General features: G+C 44.0%; 1 protein-coding gene across 1 annotated transcript in view; it reads right to left on the bottom strand.

Annotated features, from left to right (window-relative positions):
* POLR2B (RNA polymerase II subunit B) overlaps positions 1–25,991 on the bottom strand; it is a 470,934-nt gene that overhangs the window by 333,995 nt on the left and 110,948 nt on the right. The window contains exon 7 of the mRNA XM_068233836.1: positions 14,361–14,500. Within this exon, the coding sequence (XP_068089937.1) occupies positions 14,361–14,500 (140 nt within the window). The remainder of the gene's footprint in view (positions 1–14,360; positions 14,501–25,991) is intronic.

Genomic DNA, 25,991 nt, shown 5'->3' with positions numbered 1-25,991 from the left:
ATCTATCCTGGTCTGAGATGGTGACTCTTCCACCAGCGATAGATACAAAATCCAGAGCTTCATCAACTCAGCAGAGAGAATAATTGGGAAACTTCTGCCCTTGTTAGACCTCATCTACAACACCAGACTGCGCTCTAGGGCAATAAAAATTGTTGGTGACCACTCCCACCCAGGCCAAAGCTTCTTCAAGCTGACCGGAGGTTTGGGGCCATCCCCGCCAGAACCACAAGGTGAATGAACACTTTTTTCCCCTGCAGCTATTAGACGCAAACGCTGCACAAGACAAACTCCGCCCCTGCGTGCCCCTCCCCCTTCCCCTTAGGACATAGCTGTCTGTCCTCACTGGCTTCCCTTTAGGACAGCTGATGCACTGGGTGATGTCACAGTCTTGCTACACGTTGTTTTACTACTACTGTTATCTGTGGTTACATGCTTGTGTCTCAAAACTGCATTGCTTCGCTCTTACTGCTTATTGTTGCTGTATATTACTCATTGTTATTATTGTCTTACTGTCACTGGGCCGAGTGTTGGGCTCCTTCTTCCGCAAAGATGACGTCAGTGATCACCATGCCGGCCGGCGTGACAGTACTGCGCATGCGTGGTTTAATCGCGCATGCGCCGTACTGTCACACCAGCCGCCGTGATGACGCGAGGCGGCCGGCGTAGTGACGACCGACATCTTTGCGGAAGAAGGAGCCCGACACTCGGGCCCAGTGTCGCCGGGAGCCATTTCTGAGCAGGGCCTGGGAGAAGAGCCAGAAGGACACAGAGGGACCTCCTGACCTACGGTGGGCTGGAGAAAGCCCCAAATAAGTTCAGATTTTGATTGTAGTTACTGCTCAGAATCCCTTTTGTCACGGAAGAGCCGTGAGACCAGAAAACGCAATCGGTTTCTTGAACCGATTGCCGTTGACGTGCCAGATCAGAATCTTATGTCTATGGATACCAGGCAGTCAAGTCTGGGAGTCTCTGTTATCTTCATAGGTGTTAGCAGAGTTCTTTTCATGAGAGCCAAGTATGCTCTCTGATAAAGCCTGTGTGGTTAATTAACTTGATCAAAAGAGTCCCTTTCCTGGTCAGTGACACCTAGGTGTGAAAGCTCTCCAGCAGTAAGCCCCAAATGGCAAGTGGTGCTACCTTTTGAAGAGACAGGATAAACTCAGCATGAGACCAGACCGCCTGACTCCGTCAGAAGCAGAGAGAAAATTAACGCTGTATATGATTTTTTTGCCTATTTACGGAATACCGTATCTAGGATAGTTATGAGAGTTGTATCATTGGGTTTGTAGTGTCTTGCTGAACCTTTTGAGGGGCAAGGGGTACTCTACAACCAAGTTATACAGTGATGTGAAAAACTATTTGCCCCCTTCCAGATTTCTTATTCTTTTGCATGTTTGTCACACTTAAATGTTTCTGCTCATCAAAAACCGTTAACTATTAGTCAAAGATAACATAATTGAACACAAAATGCAGTTTTAAATGATGGTTTTTATTATTTAGTGAGAAAAAAAAAACTCGAAATCTACATGGCCCTGTGTGAAAAAGTGATTGCCCCCCTTTGTTAAAAAATAACATAACTGTGGTTTATCACACCTGAGTTCAATTTCTGTAGTCACCAGGGCTGTGGAGTCGGTCCAAAAATCCACCAACTCCGACTCCTCAGTTTAGGATTCCACCGACTCCGACTCCTCTAATTTGCATATTACAATTTTGTTGATTAACAGTATGTAACGTGAAATTCGTCTCTTAACTGCCAACGCTTAGGAATTTTACAAGACAACTGAAGTGAGAAGGATATGTAGACTACTATATTTATTCCCTTTAGACTAAAACTAGTCCTTGGTAAGAGTACTTGTAAACGGTACAGACCGGAACAAAGAACATCTATCAGGCCCTAGGCAATGTAACTGTGGGTACATGTAAGAATGATGTGCAGGTACTCTGCAGGGGAATGAGGAGATTCTTCCTCTATTACACATCTGAACATGGATCAGGCCCTAGGCAATGTAACTGTGGGTACATGTAAGAGTGATGTGCAGGTACTCTGCAGGGGAATGAGGAGATTCTTCCTCTATTACACATTTTTCATACACAATCTGAACAAGGTTTATGGGTGACAGACAACATCTCTCTGTTCAATATGCACAACATTCTCAGTGGATTCCCTGCAGCTCTGTGGGGAGTGCATATGTAGAGTATAGTACTACTGTGTACCAAAGTAAACCTGAGACAGATGAAATTAAAGTTTTATACATACCTGGGGCTTCCTCCAGCCCCCTTCAGGCTAATCAGTCCCTTGCTCTCCTCCTTCGCCACCTGGATCTTCTGCTATGAGTTCAGGTACTTGAGCCAGTCTGGTGTAGTGCGCATGCACACACTCCGCAGTCGGGGGCGTACTACACCCGCGCAGCACTATTGCGCAGGTGCAGAATGCTCCTGGTTGTGGAAGCGGCACGTAGCCAGACTGCTCTAACTGGCTGAATTACCGGGACTCATAGCAGAAGTTTCAGGTGGTGAAGGAGGACAGCGAGGGACTGATTAGCCTGAAGGGGGTTGGAAGAAGCCCCAGGTATGTATAACACTCTTCTTTTCATCCGTCTCAGGTAACCAAATTTTAACAACATATCAAATTATTTGATTTGCATAAACCAGCATCAATGCAGAATTATTTCCATCTCATTGCCCATCTCTATTAGTGACACGGCTACACATAAGGCTTTATTCTTACAGCATAGACGTTATTTAGTATATATAAGAGATTCCTGTGTACACATCATATATACTGTACAGTCACAATCAGATATGTATATAATAATACAAATACGGGGACTGCTTTATTGAAGAAGCACAAGTAACTAATTTTGATTGGTTTATTTCATTTTTGTGGACTGAGCACAGCTATTACTGTATATATACATTATTTTTAATGACACTTATCTGAGAAATAGAACATTTTATCATTTTCTATTTTAATTAAAGTTACAAATTCATTAGGAGTCGGAGTCGGTGCATTTTTTCCCCGACTCCAGGCACCCAAAATTGCTCCGACTCCACAGACCTGGTAGTCACCCCCAGGCCTGATTACTGCCACACCTGTTTCAATCAAGAAATCACTTAAATAGGAGCTATCTGACTCAGAGAAGTAGACCAAAAGCACCTCAAAAGCTAGACATCATGCAAAGATCCAAAGAAATTCAGGAACAAATGAGAACAAAAGTAATTGAGATCTATCAGTCTGGTAAAGGTTATAAAGCCATTTCTAAAGCTTTGGGACTCCAGCGAACCACAGTGAGAGCCATTATCCACAAATGGCAAAAACATGGAACAGTGATGAACCTTCCCAGGAGTGGCCGGCCAAAATTACCCCAAGAGCGCAGAGAAAACTCATCCGAGAGGCCACAAAAGACCCCAGGACAGCATCTAAAGAACTGCAGGCCTCACTTGCCTCAATTAAGGTCAGTGTTCCTGACTCCACCATAAGAAAGAGACTGGGCAAAAACGGCCTGCATGGTAGATATCCAAGGTGCAAACCACTTTTAAGCAAAAAGAACATTAAGGCTCGTCTCAATTTTGCTAAAAAAACATCTCAATGATTGCCAAGACTTTGGGGAAAATACATTGTGGACCAACGAGACAAAAGTTGAACTTTTAGGAAGGAGCGTGTCCCGTTACATCTGGTGTAGAAGTAACAGCATTTCAGCAAAAGAACATCATACCAACAGTAAAATATGGTGGTGGTAGTGTGATGGTCTGGGTTTTTTTGCTGCTTCAGGACCTGGAAGGCTTGCTGTGATAGATGGAACCATGAATTCTACTGTCTACCAAAAAATCCTGAAGGAGAATGTCCAGCCATCTGTTCATCAACTCAAGCTGAAGCGATCTTGGGTGCTGCAGCAGGACAATGACCCAAAACACACCAGCAAATCCACCTCTGAATGGCTGAAGAAAAACAAAATAAAGACTTTGGAGTGGCCTAGTCAAAGTCCTGACCTGAATCCTATTGAGATGTTGTAGCATGACCTTAAAAAAGGCGGTTCATGCTAGAAAACCCTCAAATAAAGCTGAATTACAACAATTCTGCAAAGATGAGTGGGCCAAAATTCCTCCAGAGCGCTGTAAAAGACTTGTTGCAAGTTATCGCAAACGCTTGATTGCAGTTATTGCTGCTAAGGGTGGCCCAACCAGTTATTAGGTTCAGGGGGCAATTTCTTTTTCACACAGGGCCATGTAGGTTTTGAGGTTTTTTTTTCTCACTAAATAAAAACCATCATTTAAAACTGCATTTTGTGTTCAATTATGTTATCTTTGACTAATAGTTAATGGTTTTTGATGAGCAGAAACATTTAAGTGTGACAAACATGCAAAAGAATAAGTAATCAGGAAGGGGGCAAATAGTTTTTCACATCACTGTAAAACTTCTCAGGAGCTGGATCCTCTACCCTAATCAAGTCTGATGTCATAGGAATTGTCATAATCTGAGGAATATTAATCGGTTATCAGGGCAAATGTGGCATTTATCGGCTTCGAATTACAGCGTTTTATAAGTTTAAACCTAAATGTGATTGGTTTGTGTACCGGAGAGGGCTGGCTTTGTTCCACCCCCAAAACTAGCTTCCATAAAACCAGGGTGCATACAGGGAGGGGCAGTCCTCCAAATCCCATCTTCACGAGAGCATGCTGCTGCTAGCCAGAAGACCATGTGGTTAGTGACCATCTTGACTGAACTTTGCTCCTGAACTGAAACAAAGGAACTTTACGAGTTTTCCCAGAAAGGAAATATTTTCACGAATTTAAGTATCTTCTTCCCTTACTTTTATTTTCCATACTGTGCTATTATTTGTCTCTATAATTGTTGATTTTAACGATTTTCTGTATATATTATTTATATTGCATTTATAATAAACGACGCTAACATCATTTATTTGTTCAGCTACACCTATTATTCAACAACACAAAACCTAACCTAGTATCTGAAGAGTCGCTACAATTGTTGATGGCTAGATAAAATAGAGTGTGTTGACTTCCGGTTCCGGCGCCTGTGAGGGAAGACGGCAGTGTAAGGAGCTCCGCTTGCGGATCTCCGCCCGCCCGCTCAAACACCGCGAAAAGTGCCCACTTTACAGTGCAAGAGCAAGGGGAGACGGCAGACAACATCTAGGGCTCGGGGGACGTGGCATGGACCGGTACTTACTTCGGTCCGACGCGAGATCATCCATGGCCGGGGATTCCAAGATGGCGCCTAAAGGCAAAGAGCGGAAGACTCAGCAGGATAAACAAACCTCTCCATCTGGTAAGGAGACGGCGAGCAAGCATGTGCAGGATGGGGCCAGTGACTCGGATGATCCCATAGATGAAGGTGAAAACCCTGCAGGATCATTAGACTACGCAGAGATCGCTGACGCAGTAGTATCCAAACGGACTCTAGAACTGCACAGTATGATACAATCCGCCCTAGCACAATCCCTGAAGCAGATTCACAAAGATATACAGGCCCACTCAAACAGACTTAAACAGGCAGAAAGCAGAATCTCTAAATTAGAGGATGACCGAGCCAAGCATAAGGAGCGTATTAAAAAGCTGGAGACTAACAACAAGGAGATGTATGACAAGATGCAGGACCTAGAGAACAGGTCACGTAGAAGCAACCTTAGAATGGTGGGTCTCCCTGAATCTTTTGCAGCTAATACTTTACATGATATCTGCTCAGCAACCCTTCCCAAACTACTGGGTTTACCATCACCATGTAAAATTGAGCGTGCACACAGGATTGGGCTCCCTAAGGAAAACTGCACACGGAAAGGTCCACGGGTAGTCATCATGAAGTTCTTAGACTTCACGGAGAAGGTAGCCATAATGAAAGCTTATAAAGAATCCAAACAGGCTCTATTATACCAAGGACACGCTCTGAGACTCTTTAATGACTATTCCCTAGAAGTGTCCAAAGCAAGACAACAATTCAATAAAGCATGTTCAATGTGCATTACTAAAAATGTGAGATTCATGCTTCTGTACCCTGCCACTATGAAAATCACTGATGATAAAAAAAAAATGAGCACGTGTTCAAAAAGGCTCAAGAAGCAGAAAAATACGTGGAGGAACTGGCTAGCAATGAAGAAACCTAGTTATTTGCTGCGCCACAATGAACTCGAGATTACCCTGATTACAGGAACTATAATTCCACAGCTCATTAACAACAACGAGACTCTATGGAGTCTCTCTTTTCTTCATAGGGCACTGACAATCATCATTTCATATACTTGGTATATACCTTATACAGACGGGCGGGCTGGCTCGTGAGGATATCTGTTTCTAGTTCCCTTTTGGTGTTATCGTTTTTGGATCCTCAGCGATCAGAAAAGTATAGTTTGCCTCACAGGGAAGAAGTGAGGTCACGGAAAAGTTAGGAGCTAGGATCTGAGTTCATCTCAGATCTTGTGACTATGTGCTCCATTCGGGGAGTTTGTGTTATTATTATTATTATTTAGTATTTATATAGCGCCGACATATTACGCAGCGCTGTACAGTATATATACAGTGGAGGAAATAATTATTTGACCCCTCACTGATTTTGTAAGTTTGTCCAATGACAAAGAAATGAAAAGTCTCAGAACAGTATCATTTCAATGGTAGGTTTATTTTAACAGTGGCAGATAGCACATCGAAAGAAAAATCGAAAAAATAACCTTAAATAAAAGATAGCAACTGATTTGCATTTCATTGAGTGAAATAAGTTTTTGAACCCTCTAACAATAAAAGACTTAATACTTAGTGGAAAAACCCTTGTTTGCAAGCACAGAGGTCAAACGTTTCTTGTAATTGATGACCAAGTTTGCACACATTTTAGGAGGAATGTTGGTCCACTCCTCTTTGCAGATCATCTCTAAATCCCTAAGGTTTCGAGGCTGTCTGTGTGCAACTCTGAGCTTGAGCTCCCTCCATAGGTTTTCTATTGGATTAAGGTCCGGAGACTGACTAGGCCACTCCATGACCTTAATGTGCTTCTTCTTGAGCCACTCCTTTGTTGCCTTTGCTGTATGTTTTGGGTCATTGTCGTGCTGGAACACCCATCCACGACCCATTTTCAGTTTCCTGGCAGAGGGAAGGAGGTTGTCGTTCAGGATTTCACGATACATGGCTCCGTCCATTTTCCCTTTAATGCGATTAAGTTGTCCTGTGCCCTTAGCAGAAAAACACCCCCAAAGCAAAATGTTTCCACCCCCATGCTTGACGGTGGGGACGGTGTTTTGGGGGTCATAGGCAGCATTTTTCTTCCTCCAAACACAGCGAGTTGAGTTAATGCCAAAGAGCTCTATTTTGGTCTCATCAGACCACAGCACCTTCTCCCAGTCACTCACAGAATCATTCAGGTGTTCATTGGCAAACTTCAGACGGGCCTGCATATGTGCCTTCTTGAGCAGGGGGACCTTGCGAGCCCTGCAGGATTTTAATCCATTGCGGTGTAATGTGTTTCCAATGGTTTTCTTGGTGACTGTGGTCCCTGCTAATTTGAGGTCATTCACTAACTCCTCCTGTGTAGTTCTAGGATGCTTTTTCACCTTTCTCAGAACCATTGACACCTCACGAGGTGAGATCTTGCGTGGAGCCCCAGAGCGAGGTCGATTGATGGTCATTTTGTGCTCCTTCCATTTTCGAACAATCGCACCAACAGTTGTCACCTTCTCTCCCAGCTTCTTGCTAATGGTTTTGTAGCCCATTCCAGCCTTGTGCAGGTCTACAATTTTGTCTCTGACATCCTTGGACAGCTCTTTGGTCTTTCCCATGTTGGAGAGTTTGGAGTCTGCTTGATTGATTGATTCTGTGGACAGGTGTCTTTTATACAGGTGACTAGTTAAGACAGGTGTCCTTAATGAGGGTGACTAATTGAGTTGAAGTGTCTAACCACTCTGTGGGATCCAGAACTCTTAATGGTTGGTAGGGGTTCAAAAACTTATTTCACTCAATGAAATGCAAATCAGTTGCTATCTTTTATTTAAGGTTATTTTTTCGATTTTCCTTTTGATGTGCTATCTGCCACTGTTAAAATAAACCTACCATTGAAATGATACTGTTCTGAGACTTTTCATTTCTTTGTCATTGGACAAACTTACAAAATCAGTGAGGGGTCAAATAATTATTTCCTCCACTGTATATATCTTGTCACTTGTTATCTTGTTAGCCCCCCTAAGGGAGGGGGGGGGGGAAGAGGGGCTGTCACCAAGTTCAGTCGTCCAATCTTATATTGAGTTATGTACGGTCATACTGCAATGTGTCCAATCTGTCTCGTGTATATGAATATGTATGTAACCTCTGTCAAAACCACATAATGGCGGAAAATGCCTCTCCGGGTATTAACTTGGAACGTTAAGGGGCTACGCACCCCGGCTAAGAGATCTATAGTTTTACGCCATATAAAGAAGCATAAAGTAGACATAGCGGTACTTCAGGAAACCCACCTACCAAAAGAACTATTTTGTTCAATGAAGAAATTCTGGGTAGGGGAAGTTTATGGTTCTGCTGCACAAGGCAGGAAAGCGGGGGTCATAACCCTCATAAATAAAAACTTAGGAGGTGCAGTAATAGACCATGAGGCAGATGACAATGGCAGATAAGTCAAAGTAAGGATTAAGATGGCAGCGGAAATAGTAGAAATTCTAAATATTTATGGACCGAACAATGATAATGAGCAATTTCTAACTGATATTACAACACTATTACTAAGTTCCTCGGGATCTCACCTCATAGTAGGAGGAGATTTTAATTCAGTAATGAATGAGTTAGAGGATAGAACGCATAAGAAATCAACAATGCATCCCATAGTTAGAAAATCAGAAAGACTCAGTCAGTTTGCAGCTGATGTCAACTTGACTGACTCTTGGAGATTCCTGCACCCATACGATAGACAATACTCTTTTTTTTTCCTCTCCCCACGATGTGTGGTCGAGAATTAATTATATATTTATCTCGGCTTCTTTAACTACAAGGATCGAAAAGTCAGAAATTGCAGATTTACTCATTTCAGATCATTCGCCAGTATACATGGACCTACGCGAAATAGCCCCCAGGGGAAATGATATCTTATGGAGATTTCCCTCCGAGCTATACACAGACGAAAATTTTGCTAATCAGCTAATCCAATGGTGGCAGGAGTATGTACATGACAATAGGGCACATTTAAATGACCCGATTTTGCTATGGGAAGCTGCCAAGCCAGTCCTTAGAGGAAGGATAATTGCTTACATGGCGGGAGCAAAAAAGCAGGCTAATGAGATATCACCAAGCAGTAGCGGAGGTACGTAAAACAATTTGCGATTACCAGTTACACCCTACAATTCCTAATAAAGAAAAGTGGGTGAAAGCTAAATTAGAAGTTGATAAACTTCTTAAATATAAGGAGGTCCTACAAGGCTCATTTAGAGAAATCAAGTTTAAAAGGTATGGGAATAAGATGGGGAAAATTCTGAGTGGTCTGATCAGGGAATCCGAGGCTAACTCCCATGTACTAACTCTCAAAACAAACTCAAATATATATACTTCTGACCCGAAACAAATCTAATATTTCACGAGTACTATGCTAATTTATATGGTCCAGACTCCCACAGCTTAGATATAGGAAAAATCTATTGCATACTATCCAGGATTAACCTGCCAAAGCTATCTGAAGAAGACAAGGAGTGCTTAAATGCAGATATAACGGAAGGGGAAATTAGGCTATGCATTACCTCACTAGCAAATAACAAGGCCCCTGGTCCCGATGGCCTGACAGGGGAATTTTTTAAAATCCTAAAAAATTAGATTAGTAACACATTGCAAAAAGTATATACCACCTCTATATCTAAACAACAAGCCACTGAAGCCTCGCAATTAGCTTATATTAAATTATTGCCAAAACCAGGCAAAGATAACATCCTCCCAGAGTCTTACCGACCGATTTCACTAATAAACGTGGATAGGAAAATATTAACAAAAATATTAGCCAATAGACTAGCTGGCATCATGCCTAAATTGGTGAGCCCATGTCAAGCAGGCTTCACACACAATAGATCTGCAGTGGCAAATGTACGCAAGGTTCTTACTCTTCTTGATTATGCAAAGAATTATCCAGTGACTTCAAAAAAATATGCCTTACTGGTCCTCGACGCGGAAAAGGCATTTGATAATGTCAAATGGCCTTGGTTAGAAAGAATTATGCATAAGCTTGAATTTCCCCCAATGTTTCTGAATATATTGGCTATACTACATGCACATCCTACAGCCCAAATCTATACCCCAGGCTTCCTCTCCCCCAAATTTTCGTTATTTAAAGGGACAAGACAGGGATGCCCCTTATCCTGTTTATTGTTTAATTTGGCTCTTGAGCCCCTCCTCAGACTACTCCAATCCAAACTGAAGGGAATACCCATTGGCTCAACAAAAGTTCTGCAGGCAGCGTTTGCAGATGACCTAGTCCTCTTTTTGGCCGACCCAATAGCTCAGATCCCAATAATATTTGAATTATTAGAGGAACTCAGCCTCCTTAGTGGTTTCAAGATAAACCAATCCAAAAGTGAGCTGTTTCTTACAGGGGCGGGCCAAGCACAATCAGGAGTAGGAGCTTTACCCGTAAAAATTACCAATAAGGTACGATACCTAGGTATTTACTTTAATAGGGAGCCATCTTCACTCTACTCTTTGAACTATGACCCACTAGTGCGAGACCTCCAAGATAAACTACACAGATGGGAGAGTTTACCTATTAACTTAATGGGAAGGGCGGCAATCCTTAAATCGGTTTGCTTCGGCAAATCGCTCTATCCACTCCAAACAATTCCCCTATTAGTTAAACATGTAGATATTCAAAAACTGGAGAAATCATTCACACGCTTTCTATGGAGGGGAAAGAAGGCGAGGATTGCTCTGTCCAAATTAAAACTTCCTAAAGACAAGGGTGGATTGGGACTGCCAGATATACATCGTTACAACCTAGCCTGCTTGTTCAGACATGTGAGAGATTGGGTCCGCCAGACGAGCGTCTTCTCCAATTTTAGGTTAGAGAGTGCCTATGTAGAGCCATGGTCACTGACTGCAGCACTTCACACTCCATATAAGTCTCTACCAGCAAGACTGAAGTGCAGTAGACTAATTTGGGATACATGGGCTACCTGGAAGGAAACACGCAAATTGTTCCAGGTCCCTATGTATGTTTCCAAATATATGCCTTTGTGGGGACATCCTGGTTTTAGGGCCAGCATGGCACATAGTGGTTTTAGTGATTGGGAGGAGAGGGGTATAACTAAGTTGGGAAACATTCTAGTACTGGACAAACATAGGTGGTTATCTTTTAGGGAAATCCGAGATCATTTCCTATTCTACGCCCAGTTGCGTTCATATATCACCTCCCAGACGCGGGATATGTCCAAAGTATATTCCATAAATGATTTTGATCTTTTCTTTTCACCCACAATCCAAAAACTATCCCTAGCGGATATCCAGAAAAATTAGAATTTAAAACATTGAGTGGAGTAAGCGAGGTATACCAAAAGATCTGGTCGAAATATATAAATGATCCTCTGATCGGTCATAAGGTAATGGAGGGGAACAATGTGTTTAGATATATAATGATCAGTGAATCCTGGAGAGAATCACACTATAAGATGATAAATAAGGCAAAATATGCCTTCAGTCTGAAATATACAACTCCCCCTTCTTACTATGCTCCAGTATGTCCTAAATGTGGAGAACCAGAGGCGGATATGTTTCATGGCATCTGGACCTGTGCTCCCATTTCTTTGTTCTGGATAAAAGTCCAAAGGTATATCAAGGACGTGTGCAATATTGACTGGATACTCACCCCTCATCTTTTTCTATTTCACTACAAGGAAGATCCAGCTAATATAGGGGTACCTCCTCAACCTCCCCCCAAGGGAACCAACAAATTGGCTCATTTAATTTTGGCTGCAGCAAGAAAAACAATTTACAATAAATGGATTTATCCCAGTCTCCCCAAGTTGTGGAACCTAAAAGAGGAACTAATGCACATTTTCAACCTAGACAAACTGGAGACGCTACAACATAAGGAGAAATTCACAAAATCTTTATTCAACACATGGAAACAGTTTATTCTTTATTCATACTCAGATGCCGAGATCCACAAAATGATGGAACACTTTAAATATACCTCATGGTATGCAGTTCTCGACTTGCAGGACAAACTTGGCAGGTTAAAGGTTCCGGGTCGCTAGTTTTTGTTTTTGGTATATGTAGGGAAGCATGCTACCAACTAGTAATACCCCGTAATAAGGCATGTCTGAAATCCTAGTTTATTTTCTTTGCTCTGGATATATTGTGGTGGACCTTGGTAAAATTGCTTTACTTCAATCTGTGACTTAAGGGAGGGCGGCCTGTTGGTGACAGCAGGGGGGGGGGGGGGGGGTGGAGGGGAGGGATAGGTTTGGTGGGAGGTTAGTAGGGTGGGAGAGCTTGAGGGTTTATGTATATATATGTACCACTGTATGGGCCTACGGCCAACAACATGTAATGCTTTGTATGGGTTAAATAAAAAACAAAATATGTTTAAAAAAAAAAATAGAGTGTGTTTAACCGTTTTATATGCAGGTCTAGAATCAGCCAGTCAGTGGGCTCCTCTGTCCCATTTGAACAGAGGTGGTGGCAGTTGTACCCTGAAATAGTGTGTAATTTGTATCACCTTAACTCACAAGTTCCCTTCTAGTCGGTCTGCTGCCAAAATCCCAGTGGTTTCTGCACACCGATTGCGACCACAGATTGCATGGTCTGTGTGCTGAAACCGATTGGAAGGCATTGTGCGGTCCGGTCACTAGAGGGCTTGTGACACCTTTAAAGAGCAACTGTTAGCTCCAAAATGCCCCCTCAAAAAACACATACATAAGTAGATAAATACATGCTCTACTTACATAACAGATGTATCTAGGTGTCAAAGTTTTCATTTCAGTTATCATCATATTTATATATTAGAAGGTTCCTGTTGCTGGCAGGGGCCATCTTGTGTCCGGTTAGATCTTCTTCCCCCCCAGCATCCCCCTCCTCCCCGCACTGACTCTGAGCACAGCAGGGAGGAATAAATGCAGCAGCCACACACAGACTCACCTAATAATGGATCCAAGCGCTGTTGTTCCCATCTATTCTCTGCACTAGTGCAGAGTGTAGGATACTGCAGCGCCTGGAACCATTATTCCGTGAGTCTGTGTGTGTGCACCACCTTTATCCTTCCCCCAAAGCTCAGTGCGGGGAAAAAGGAGAATGCGGCGACGGCGGGCGGCAGAACGGCGGGGGGGGGGGGGGGCGGACATGCCACTGGAGGAGGGGGGCAGAGGACAGTGACAGGAGATAGCCTCTGTCCCCCTCCGTGCGCTCTAACAGCAGCGGCGACCAGGCAGACAAGGGGAGACCAGGCGGCCAATCGCACTGCAGAGAGATGAGTGACAGAGGCATCAGCCAATCAGGCTGATTCAGCATGCCTGTCACTCTCTCTGCGGCTTGCGTTCACTTTTAGAGACTGGGACATGAGGAGAGAAATATACTAAAGTAAGAATGATTTTGAATGTTTACATTGCCTGGTTAGCATCCTTTCTACTGCTCTATTAGCCTGCAGTAGAGAATGTATTGGGTATTTTCTGTCTAACAGTTACTCTTTAAGGTAGGCAAGACATTGTATTCCGTAATTATTTTTTGACAAATATATACATGCATCTACTATTTTCAAGGGTGCCTCCTATCTTAGTTTCCTTTTTACCATCCCACATAGTGGGGTTCTCACTACACCTTGGTGAAGTGAAGCCTTTGTAAGGGGCAGCGACCAATACTTGAAAGACTGAATGGGGACGGGACTTCCCCACATGCCCAGATGAGCGGTTGCCTCTTTGAGCAACCTATACTTGTGAGTATAATTTACTCTTACCTCAGCCAATTGACCTACGATAATACACCAGAACGAGCTCCTGGAGTCCCTGTGTTTTTTTCCCCCTCGTTTTCTGCAGTTTCTAATTGTATATTACTGTCATGGTGCCCTGTTGTTGCAAAACCAAATTCCAGGCACAACCTTGTCATGCTTGGCGATAATAAACAGATTCTGATTCTAAACATGAAACAAACGAAATTGCAAAAGGCAAAATCAGATTCATTTATTTTACCAAGTAGAAAGGGGGTGGTTGTACCCATAACTGGTTTTGCCTTAAACAAGTTAGGGCACAAGGGGGGGATGGTTGGGTTGGATGGTGAGTGTAAGGGAGGAAAATGTCCGAAAACCAAGAGCCGAGGCTGCCATACTAAATCTTAACAGAATTACTTTTTATTTACAAAGTTAATAACTACACATGTACTTAAAAAATAAAAAAAGTCATACTCACTCTGCAATGGCTGCTGGGGAGATTTCTTCAAGGTTTTCCATACTCCATTCTTCCAGAAACTCCAATATTGGTGAAGGCTGAGAGCCCACAGAAATATAAGCCATTAAAGCAAGATTCTTTACAAGACCCACGGCATGGCCCTGAAAGACAAACAACATTTATATCGTGCTTTTCTCTTGGCAGACTCAAAGCGCCAGAGCTGCAGCCACTAGGACGCGCTCTATAGGCAGTAGCAGTGTTAGGGAGGCTTGCCTAAGGTCCCCTACTGAATAGGTGCTGGCTTACTGAACCGGCAGAGCCAAGATTCGAACCCAGGTAACCTGTGTCAGAGGCAGAGCCCTTAAAAGGAAGGTTCAGGGACTCTGAAAAAAATAAAAATCCAAATCCACTTACCTTGGGCTTCCTCCAGCCCGTGGCAGGCAGGATGTGCCCTCGCCGCGACTCCGCAGGCTCCTGGTCCCCTCCGATGGCGCACCCGACCTGGCCAGGCAGGCTGCCAGGTTGGGCTCTTCTGCGCTCCAATGTGCATCTCACTGGTGCGCGCTGGCGTCATCGGACTTCCTCCAGGCTGTACTGCGCAGGCCAGTAGTTCTGCGCCTGCGCAGTACAGCCCGGAGGACATCCGATGATGTCAGCGCGCACCAGTGAGACGCACATTGGAGCGCAGAAGAGCCCAACCTGGCAGCGGGCCTGGCCAGGTGCGCCATCAGAGGAGATCGGGAGCCTGCGGAGCCACGGTGAGGGCACCTCCTGCCTGCCACGGGCTGGAGGCAGCCCCAGGTAAGTGGATTTGGATTTTTATTTTTTTCACAGAGTCCCTGAACCTTCCCTTTAACCATTACACTATCCAGCCACTGTAAGTAATAGAAGCAACAGAACTGTCCATGGCTTTTGTTAGCTTCCAGTAAGACATCTCTCAACAAACAGAGCCCACAAGATTCAAGAACAATGGCAAACCAGTAAAGCAAAAGCAACAACAAAGCCAGAAAGCTGAACATGTGCTGTAAGATTAATGGTAGATCCGGTAAAAGACTGATATTCATATTTTCCCAGTTCTACCACTCAGCAACATTAGATTTTATGTTAGGTACACACGATCAGATTTTTCAGCCGATTCACTGACCGATCAATTTCCCGATCAATGTTCTTACTAATTTCCATTCACGTCTATGAGAAATCGATCAGAAAAACAATAGAAAATAAGATCGGACATGACGGAAATTATCTTTTGAATCATCTATCTGCCAAACGATCTTATGGTGTGTACTTAGCAATAGACAAGACTACAGCAGAAATTATATATCTAATATCCATGTCACTTCTGTATCTAAAAGCATTGCACTGCCCAATGCAATACAAAGCAATACATATTGCTGTATGTCACCACTAAAAATTGTCTGTAACCTAAATTAATGTTCAGCGCTGCGTAATATGTTGGCGCTTTATAAATACAATAAATAAATAATAATAAATAATACAGAGCCTCGATAATGCATTGCAGCAAATCCCCGCATTTACCCAGAGTTTTTCATTACACATGTAACAATTAATGTTATAAAAAAGAACCCAAAGTTACACACTGCAGCAATTGCTTTAATATACAGCACCCTACTTAACCCATACTGTACTCATAACTGGTCCACGAGCATCACTACTTTTCATGTTACATGCTCCCATAACCTCATAAGGAAAATAATAAAATTAAAAGGTCTTAAAAGGTCTAAACAATTTTTTATTCTCTGCTTTCCTCCAAGGACAAACATAGAAAATCTGAGATTCAAAAAAAACAAAACAAAACAGATATGTGCTTACAGTGGGATTATACTCCCAAAACTAAAATTTCATTAACTACCGTTACATACATAAAACATTTAAAAGTATTCCCAAGCATTCCCTTTGTGTAAAAAACTTACTTTCCTTGCAGAGAGCAGTACAGGTTTGCTAATCGGCAAATGCATACTTGTGCATTCCCAGTACAGTGCGCCCCACCTTTGGGGACTTCTCAGGATCCCTGAAGGCATATTCCACCAGTTAGTTGAATACATGCAACTGGTGTGAGAGAGGTGGAATGATGACACAGAGAGAGGAATGGGAAGGTTCTATAGGACCCAAAGCCTTCCCTCTCCATAGTTAAAGGGGAACTTCGGCCTAAACAAACATACTGTCATCAAGTTACATTAGTTATGTTAATTAGAATAGATAGGTAATATAATCTCTTACCCACCCTGTTTCAAAAAGAACAGGCAAATGTTTGTGATTCATGGGGGCTGCCATCTTTGTCATGGGGGCAGCCATCTTTTTGGTTGAAAGGAGGTGACAAGGAGCAGGAGACACAGTTCCAACTGTCCTGTGTCCTGATTACCCCTCCCACCTGCACGCGCTAGGCTTCAAATGTCAAATTCAAAATGTAAAAAAAAAAAATTGCACCAAAACAGCAGACAGAGAACAACAAAATCAGAAATTCCATCATGCTTTGCACAGCATCAGGGGAAAAAAGCCCGGGCAGTTTTCTTCTGTGCAGCTAAAAATGAGGCTTGTATAAGAGAAACAAAGTTCTGATGCTGTGAAACTGTTAAAGAAACACAAAGCCTTTTCAGTGCTGCCGAGTCGATTTTTAGTCCGGATGTTCACTGTAAGTATTCATTTTTCTCCTCCCCTCGCTTCAGTTGTACGTTACTACATCCCATCAGACTTCTCCCTTTTGTTTTATGTAACCTCAAAGGACTTCCCACAGGTGCAGAAGATTTGATTCAGAAAAAGATGATTTGATAAGAATACCATAGCAGAACAAAAGCTAAAAATGTATTTCCTGAGACCTATCCGTTTTTTTTTAAGCAAAGACTACAATTGCTGTCAGACACTGGTAAAAAGGGCATGCATTCATTCAGGGTTTGCAAATGAAAACATTGCTAATAGGCCAGTGGATTTCAGCCTGGCCAAAAAAAAAGCATTACAGTCCTATTTCTGTAACTTAACCACTTAACGACCACAGGATGTATATATCCTGACAGTATTTGTGGAGGGTGTACCACCAGTTTCTTACTAAATGAGGCATATGTGGTATCATTTTAACCGTGAAGAGTTATAGAATACATTTTGGCAGGTCTTAAAGAGAGTCTGAAGCCTAATAAATTATTTTTATCTGCTACATATGTAAAGCAATATCACCTGTGCTGAAATGCCACTCTCCCGCGGCCAAACAAGGGTTTTATACCCCCCAAATCCCCAGGCCAAGAATTGGGGAGCACTTTCAGATAGAGACAGAGCTTAGCGTTGTAGCTCTTTCTCTACTGAAGTCAATCTCCGTCGATTGCCATCTCTACCCACCCCTCTCACTCTTCCTTCACTGAGAGGGACAGGGAGAGGTGGAGATCCGCGTGCAGATTGACTTCAGTAGAGGCAGAGAAACAACGTTAAGCTCTGCCTCTCCAGGCATCAAAATCCACGACTTTGAAAGATGTGGATGTTTGACCTCGGATTTGGGGGGTATAAAGCCCTTGTTTTGCCATGGGAGTGTGGAGTTTTTCTGCACTGGTGATATTGCTTTACATATGTAGCAGATAAAAATAATTATTTTATTAGGCTTCCGACTCACTTTAACGCTTGGACACACGTCACATAAAAAATAGGTACGGACAAACTCAATCCAACATAAAGTCAAAATTATGATAAAACCTGGGAAAGTTTAAGCAAAATTACAAGAGACATATGTGGTAACATTTTAACTGTCAGAAGTAGTAGAATAGAGTTTAGAGAGTTTTAGGGTTGAGGCCCATGTCTTGTGTATTTTTTTTAGTCACAAGCTTAATTAACCACTTCACCACTGAGGGGGTTTAGCCCCTGACCACCAGAGCAATTTTCACCTTTCAGCGCTCCTTCCATTCATTCATCTATAAATTTATCATTACTTATCACAATTAAACGATCTATATCTTGTTTTTTTCACCACCAATTAGGCTTTCTTTAGGTGGGACATTATGCCAAGAATTATTTTATTCTAAATGTGTTTTAATGGGAAAATAGGAAAAATGTAGGAAAAAATTTTTTTTTCAGTTTTCGGCCATTATAGTTTTTTAATAATGCATGCTACTGTAAATTAAAACCCATGAAATGTATTTGCCCTTTTGTCCCGGTTATAAAACCATTTAAATTATGTCCCTATCACAATGTTTGGCGCCAATATTTTATTTGGAAATAAAGGTGCATTTTTTTCAGTTTTGCGTCCATCCCTAATTACAAGCCCATAGTTTATAAAGTAACAGTGTTGTACCCTCCTGACATAAATATTTAAAAAGTTCAGTCCCTAAGGTAACTATTTATGTATTTTTTTTATTGTACATTTAATTTTTTTTTTATTACAAAAAAAAAAAAAAAATTTGGGAGTGTGGGAGGTAATGAGTTAATTTTTTGTGTAAAAGTAATTTATTTGTATGTGAAAAATGTGTAGGGTGTAGTTTTACTATTTGGCCACAAGATGGCCACAGTAACTTTTTGTTTTAATGCGACGTCCAAGCGTCCTTCCGGAAGCTTGGAGGAAGTACTTGGAGGCTGGGTAAGTTTGTATCTTTTCACAATGATCGCGCTGCCCATCGGAGAGCAGCGGATCATTGCGGGGCTTAGATCAACGAACGGGAATGGATTTTCCCGTTCATTGATCTCCGGGCGAGCGGCGGTGGCGTGTTTACTAGCGGCGGGCGGCGTGTTTACGAGCGGGAGCGCGGGCAGCGGCGGGAGCGCGGAAAGTACGAATTTCTCTATCCCTGGGGGTTAAAGGATGGAAAAAGGGACGGAGAAATCCGTACGGGCGGGGGTAAAGTGGTTAAAGGCAATTACATTTTCACATATGCTATACCAAAATAAAAGACTTGTAAAATGAAAAAGTGAGAATTGAGAATATAAAAGAAAAACATATATTGTTACCTTAGGAACTTGGCTGTTTAAATATGTATGCCATGAGGGTATATTACTATTCTTTTTGCAAATAAAATCTTATAATCATCAATAATGTACAATGAGAAAGCAAAAAATGAAAAACAGACACCTCTATTTCCAAGTACAATATTGTCATCATACATTGTGCTAGGAACATAATCTAAACATTGTTACAACCAGGATGGATAAGCAAATAAAATGTGTGGGTTTAACTAGTTAGCACTGTTTATTGTAAAGCTATAATGGATGTAAATGGAGAGATAGTACGTTTTTCTATTTTTTTCCCCCTTATTTTCCCTTTAAAATGTATTGAAATTAAGGTAATTCCTAAACAAAATTATCACACTAATTTGTCCTGAAAAAAGCAATATATAGATCATTTATATGTGATTACTGGTAATAAAGTTATTGGCGAATGAATGGGAGCAGTGCTGATAATAAAAAAATTGCTGTGGACCTGAAGTAGTTAAAGAGGCACTGTAATAACATAATAGAATGCAGTAAAATTTTCACTACACACGTTACTTTCCTGGTTTCAGCCTAAGAAACACTTCCTATAAACTATATATTGGCATGTAGCCCCACCCAATGAATTCAAGCCTTGGCTGAGTAGCTATGCACTCTTCTCCCAGTAAACTCTGAAGGTGTTATTTTAATCTAAGAACACACAACCATTAGAGCTGATTTACACTTGAGCAGATGCAAAACGGAAACTAGAAGCACGTCCGCGAGGCAGATGTGTTCCAACCGTTTTGCATCTGCATTCAAAAATTAACTCGCCAGTCCCACATCCGCTCCTGCGTCGAGCACGTGTGCATCGCCGCTCATCTGTCCCGCCACCGTTCGGGCCATCTATTAAGCACAAAGGGTAGAAGAAGCATGAGGCTCACCATAGGCTGCAGCAGGCCAATTCTCCCTGGCAACTGGGAGAATTTTCATTGAGCAGATCATTCAGAAACAGCCTTATCTGTCCGTCGACATCGCGCACACACGCGCGCGTGCATACTGTCGGCTAAAGACCCGTCCTTGGGCGTGACCAAGATGGCGGAGTGAACAGACGTGCCTCCCGAGTCTCCGCTGTAGGATTCTATTATATTATCCTGGATAGCCCTATCTACCTCTTTTTACACGATAATTCGGTCGAGGGGGACCCAGTGAACACTCCTGCATGTCACCGGGGAAGAATAAAAAGGAGTCCAGAGACCCTGTGGCTGATACAGCAACCCCACGCCAGACGCCCGCTAGCAAGAAACGCAGCAAGGCAGTGCAAACCATGGCGACGGAGGCCGAGGACGACCATCCTTCTCTCCTCGAGGTCCTGGCTAAGCTAGACGAAAAGCTCTCCGCCAAGATCGACCAGGTCCACTCGGATACGGGTTTGATACGGCAGGACCTAGTCCAGATCCGGGGTCGCCTGACGGACGTGGAGGTGAGGGTGAAGGCTAACGAGCGCGCTACGGCCTCGAACACGACAGATGTCCAATCTCTCCTGAAGAGAGTTCGCACACTGGAGACCAGAGCGGAGGACTCGGAGAACAGATGCCGCCGTAACAATCTCCGGATTGTAGGTTTGCCGGAGGGCGCTGAAGGGGTGGATACCACAACCTTTACTGAGGAATTACTTAGGAAACTACTCCCAGAGGCGAATTTCTCCCGGCAGTTTGTGGTCGAGTGCGCCCACCGCATACCAGCCAAACAGCCCCCACCCGGCGCAAGGCCGCGGCCTTTCATCTTCCGCCTCCTCAATTTTCGAGATAGGGATCTCGCCCTGAGGGAAGCCCGCCGGGTTGGAGAGCTGGAATTTGAAAATGTGTCTCTCCTCCTCTTTCCTGATTTCACCGCCGAGACCCAACGCCTCCGTAAGTCCTTTGAAGCTGTCCGGAAAACCCTACGGGATAGAGAGATAAAATATGCCACAATCTTCCCTGCAAAGCTGCGGGTGGAACATGGAGGGACCGTCCATATCTTCTCTACCCCGAAAGAGGCCGCTGACTGGGTGGAGACCCTGCCAGGATAAGTACTGTTTCCTCCTACCTATTTGTTATATGCTGTACTGCCTGGTTGAGAACTGAGGCTAGGCGGGCCTGTATTCTTCCTCTGGGCCTGGGCTGTTGTTTTAGAACTTTTCCTCCAGATGCCTCCTTTCTAAACTGAACAATACTTATTGGTGGGCTCTGCCTACGTCCACCCTGAGTTTTGGCCACTCGTTATTATACTCCCTGGGCCTTGTCTCTCTAAAATGGCGGGTATATCCTCCTATTGCTTTGGATGAACCGGGGCTTAGATTCTGCACTGCAAAAACTTGGTCAGCGGGGGCCTAGTATTTAATCTTTCATCTTGCCCCTTCCTGTACCGGACTGGGGTCCTATCATTTTTGTTTTCTTTTCGGTAACACAGGTTAATTGCTTTGGGCTATCTGTTCATATAAATATGCAGGTTGTTTACTACAGTGTATGAGACAGAAGATCAAGTTTTTCGTCATGCAACTGCTTGTAAGGGGTTTTGGGTATAAAGTATTCTCATTGTTGGGGGGGAATACAGGGCGGGTGTTTAAAGGGTTACTTTGGTGCATCGTGTTGTTCAATTTTACTCTGCCACGGGGGTTCACCTCTCCCATAAACTTACCTCTCAATCTACATATTAATGGCTGACACTCAACGGCTTTCTATTCTCACGTGGAACGTGCGAGGCCTTAATAATAAAATTAAGCGCTCTCTAGTTTTCAATTACTTAAAACAGCATAAGCCTCATGTGTGCCTGCTCCAGGAGACGCATCTCCAGGGCAGCCGAGTTCTTACGGTTAAAAAGCCTTGGGTCGCAGCACATTATCATGCAACCTACTCCTCCTATTCTAGGGGTGTCTGCATACTAATTAACAGAAGTCTGGCATTTGAGACCCTCTCACTCAAAATTGACCCCCATGGCAGATTTGTACTCCTTCATGCAAACCTACAAAGGATAGAGTATGTGATTGTGAGCGTGTATCTCCCTCCTCCGGCCGATTCCACTATCCTACGCGATCTCATGCCATTAATAGCCCAATATCCGTCCGCTAGAGTAATTATAGCCGGGGATTTTAATCTTACTATGGCAGTGTCTGACAGAACGCCAGCGACGGGTAGATACTCACCTGAACTGCGCAATTGGGCGGATACCTTCGCCCTTACCGACGTGTGGAGGTGGAAGCACCTATCAGCGCAAGGATTCACATGTCATTCCTCCTCGCATAACACTATGTCCAGGCTAGACCATTTTTTTGTTTCCCAGGACGTTCTCCAGGTGGTCGGGGACATTGATCGCCTCCCTTGGGCCATCTCTGATCACGCACCTGTAATGTTATCTCTTACCACGGGGAGTGCGAGGTCCTTGGCTGCCTGGAGGGTGTCTGCGTATTGGATTCAGGATGAGGAGGTGGGGGGGGAGATACACACTGAACTGCTCAACTACTGGAACACTAACAAAGGTACCTCTTCTAAAGACATGGTTTGGGATGCCTCCAAGGCCTATATTAGAGGGATATACAAGTCAACGATCAAGAAAACCAGGGAGGAGAGGAAACTCTCACTTGCCCAGGCTGAGGAATCCGCAAAATCCGAGGAGATGGCCTTCGGCCGCAGCCACTCACCGGCTTCGTTTAAGCGGTGGAGGTCTGCTCAGGTGAAGGTGAATCTGCTGGAGGTGGATCTCACTAAAAAATATCTCCTTAGACAATCCCATCGTATCTTTGAGCAAGGTAATAAGTGCGGTAGCCTGCTGGCCTGGTTGGCCAAAGAGCAGACGACCAAAGTCAGTATCCCACTCATCATCGATGAAGTAGGTGTCACTCATAGCTTGCCCTCAGAAATTAATGGGGTCTTTCGTAAGTACTATGTTAACCTATACACCTCCAGGGCCCACTACACCCTGCCTGAGCTGTTAGAGTATCTTGGTGGGATCCCCCTCCCACGGCTGGAAGCGGAACAGAGGGAGCTCCTAGATGCCGAAATCTCAGAAGAAGAGGTAGCCACCGCCATAGCCAGTATGCAATCGGGTAAAACACCCGGCCTAGATGGCATCCCCTCCGAATACTACAAACTGTATAAAGAGGACCTTGCCTCTACCCTGGCTGATTTATATAACTCTATGCTACTGGAGAGCCGACTCCCAGAATCTATGAGAACTGCTCTTATAGTGGTAATCCCTAAGAAAGACAAAGACCCAAGATGCTGTGCCTCCTATCGACCAATCTCCCTCCTCAACGTCGATATTAAAATACTGGCTAAAATCCTGGCCAAGAGGCTGTCCCAAGTAGTCGAGACCTTGATACACCCAGATCAGACTGGCTTTATGCCTGGCAGGGGTAGGGACATCAACCTGAGACGACTCTTTACTAATCTCACCATCCCCCATGATAACTCTGGCTCCAGAGTCATGGCAACGCTCGACGCCGAAAAGGCGTTTGACTCGGTTGAGTGGCCGTACCTCTGGGAGGTCCTCCAATTGTATGGGATCGGGGACAAATTTATTGCATGGGTTAAACTAATGTACCATTCCCCAGTTGCCAGAATTAAAACTAATGATGAGGTCTCAGATCCTTTTCCCCTTCGCAGAGGTACCCGCCAAGGCTGTCCTCTTTCTCCCCTCCTGTTTGCTCTGGCGATTGAGCCAGCAGCTATACAAATTAGGTCCTCTGCAGATGTTACAGGACTTCGGGTAGGGGGATTGGTCGAGAAGGTGGCGCTCTACGCCGATGATATGGTCCTTTTCTTGGGTGATCCAGGGTCATCCTTGAATGCAGCTCTCCATATCCTTAACTCTTTTGGTACGTTCTCAGGTATCCGCATAAACTGGGACAAGTCCCTAATATACCCAATTGACAAAAGTATCGCCCCTTCGGCTTCCCATTCCCAACTAAGATGGGTCCACAGTTTTAAATATCTAGGTATCGTGGTGGACGACTCCCTAGACAACTTTATTACCCTGAATCTGCAACCAGTCATTGATCACTACTCCCGAAAGGCTCAGATTTGGAGGGCTCTTCCGCTTTCAGTGGTGGGACGGGTGAATCTTTTTAAGATGCTGTTCCTCCCTAGGTTCACATATGTTCTCAGGCAGTCTCCTATCTGGATCCCACAGTCGGTGTTCAAAAAAATAGACTCTATTACCTCTAGTTTTATCTGGGGCGACTCCTCCCCACGCCTCTCGCTTACTGCCCTGCAGCTTCCTCTGGACGGGGGGGGACTGGCTCTCCCCGATCTACGCAAATATTTCTTGGCCTCTATGCTGGTATCCATACGATGGTGGTTCTCCCAGGATGCGCGGAATACAGCAGTGGTGCTGGAAGCCGCTATTGCTGGTTCACTTGAGTCGCTGTTGAACCTCCCTTTTAGGGGGATTAACAGGTACTCCTTCATTACGACTCCTATGAGGACCACCATTAAGGCCTGGGAGACTAGCAGAGCTGGCACGGGGAAACCAAATACTCTTTCCCCTTACACTCCATTATGGGGAAACCCCAAACTCCCACACTTCGTATCCATACCGGACCCCCAGATATGGGCCTCCAGGGGTATCAAACAGGTAGCCCAGCTTGCCCCCTCCGGCACACTGCTCTCATTCTCCCAGCTGAAAAATAAATTTGGGCTACCAAATAGTATGCTGTTCCGTTATCTTCAGGTCCGCCACGCTTGGCAGTGTCAATTCCCTGGCCACTGGATCTGGGAATCAGATCATATAGAAGCACCGCTTATAAAACAACAGCTTGAGAGACCTCTCTCTGAAATCTATTCTAGACTGATTCCTCAAACCATCCCTAGACTAGATAAGGCCAGGCTGAAGTGGGAGGGGGATGTGGGTCCCCTATCAGATAATGAATGGGGAGACGTCCTGTCAAGTATGGAAGGGGTTACAATCTCAGCTACAGATAAGTTTATGCACCTTAAACTAATATACAGAACATACCGCACACCGATACAGCTGAGGGTGGTTTTCCCGGACAGATCAGATATTTGCCCTAAATGTCAGAGGGAGGTGGGAACCTTTTTCCATATGATTTGGTCCTGTGATATCCTCCAAGTCTTTTGGAATACGATAGCGAAAACACTTACCAAGGTTATGGGGGAGAGAATTGTACTGGACCCCAAAGTCCTCCTCCTGGGTTTATATGATGACGCCACTCTTTCCAATCACCAAACCACCCTGGTTAAAATCTTGTGCCTGTATGCCCGCAGGGAACTATTCTCTAAATGGATGTCAGATCAGCCCCCCTCTAAAAGCTCCTGGATATCAAGAATAAATAAAGCTATGGCATGGTACAAACTAACGTATTTAAATAGGAAATGTCCACAGAAATTCGAAAGAATCTGGCTGCAGTGGTCTGAGTATATTACATCACAGCCACCTCCTTCTGGTTCATAATTTTGTACCTCTACCTACAAATGCAGTGGCTTCTCACCGCCTGTCTGCCCTATGTTTATGAGTCCGCTGGGTCTATGCCTCCTTTTTAATCGGTTGAGAGCTAGGGCTACGCCTTTCCATGAACTTAGAGTGGCCGCTCAGCCTGCCTCAGTCTCTATATGGGAGGGGGTGGCTCTCCACGTTACCCTGTTTTTGAGCCTTGAAGACACGATGCACCTGGGGTGGGGGGGGGGGGAAGGGGGGGAGGGGAAGTTTGGGCGGGTTGCCTGGGGATGTTTGTATGTTTTGTAACTATGTGCAAAA

This window comes from Hyperolius riggenbachi, chromosome 1 (assembly GCF_040937935.1).
Source record: "Hyperolius riggenbachi isolate aHypRig1 chromosome 1, aHypRig1.pri, whole genome shotgun sequence".
NCBI classification, from domain to species: Eukaryota; Metazoa; Chordata; class Amphibia; order Anura; family Hyperoliidae; genus Hyperolius; species Hyperolius riggenbachi.
Note: the sequence above shows the minus strand (reverse complement) of the source record. Positions and strands in the feature narration are given on the sequence as shown.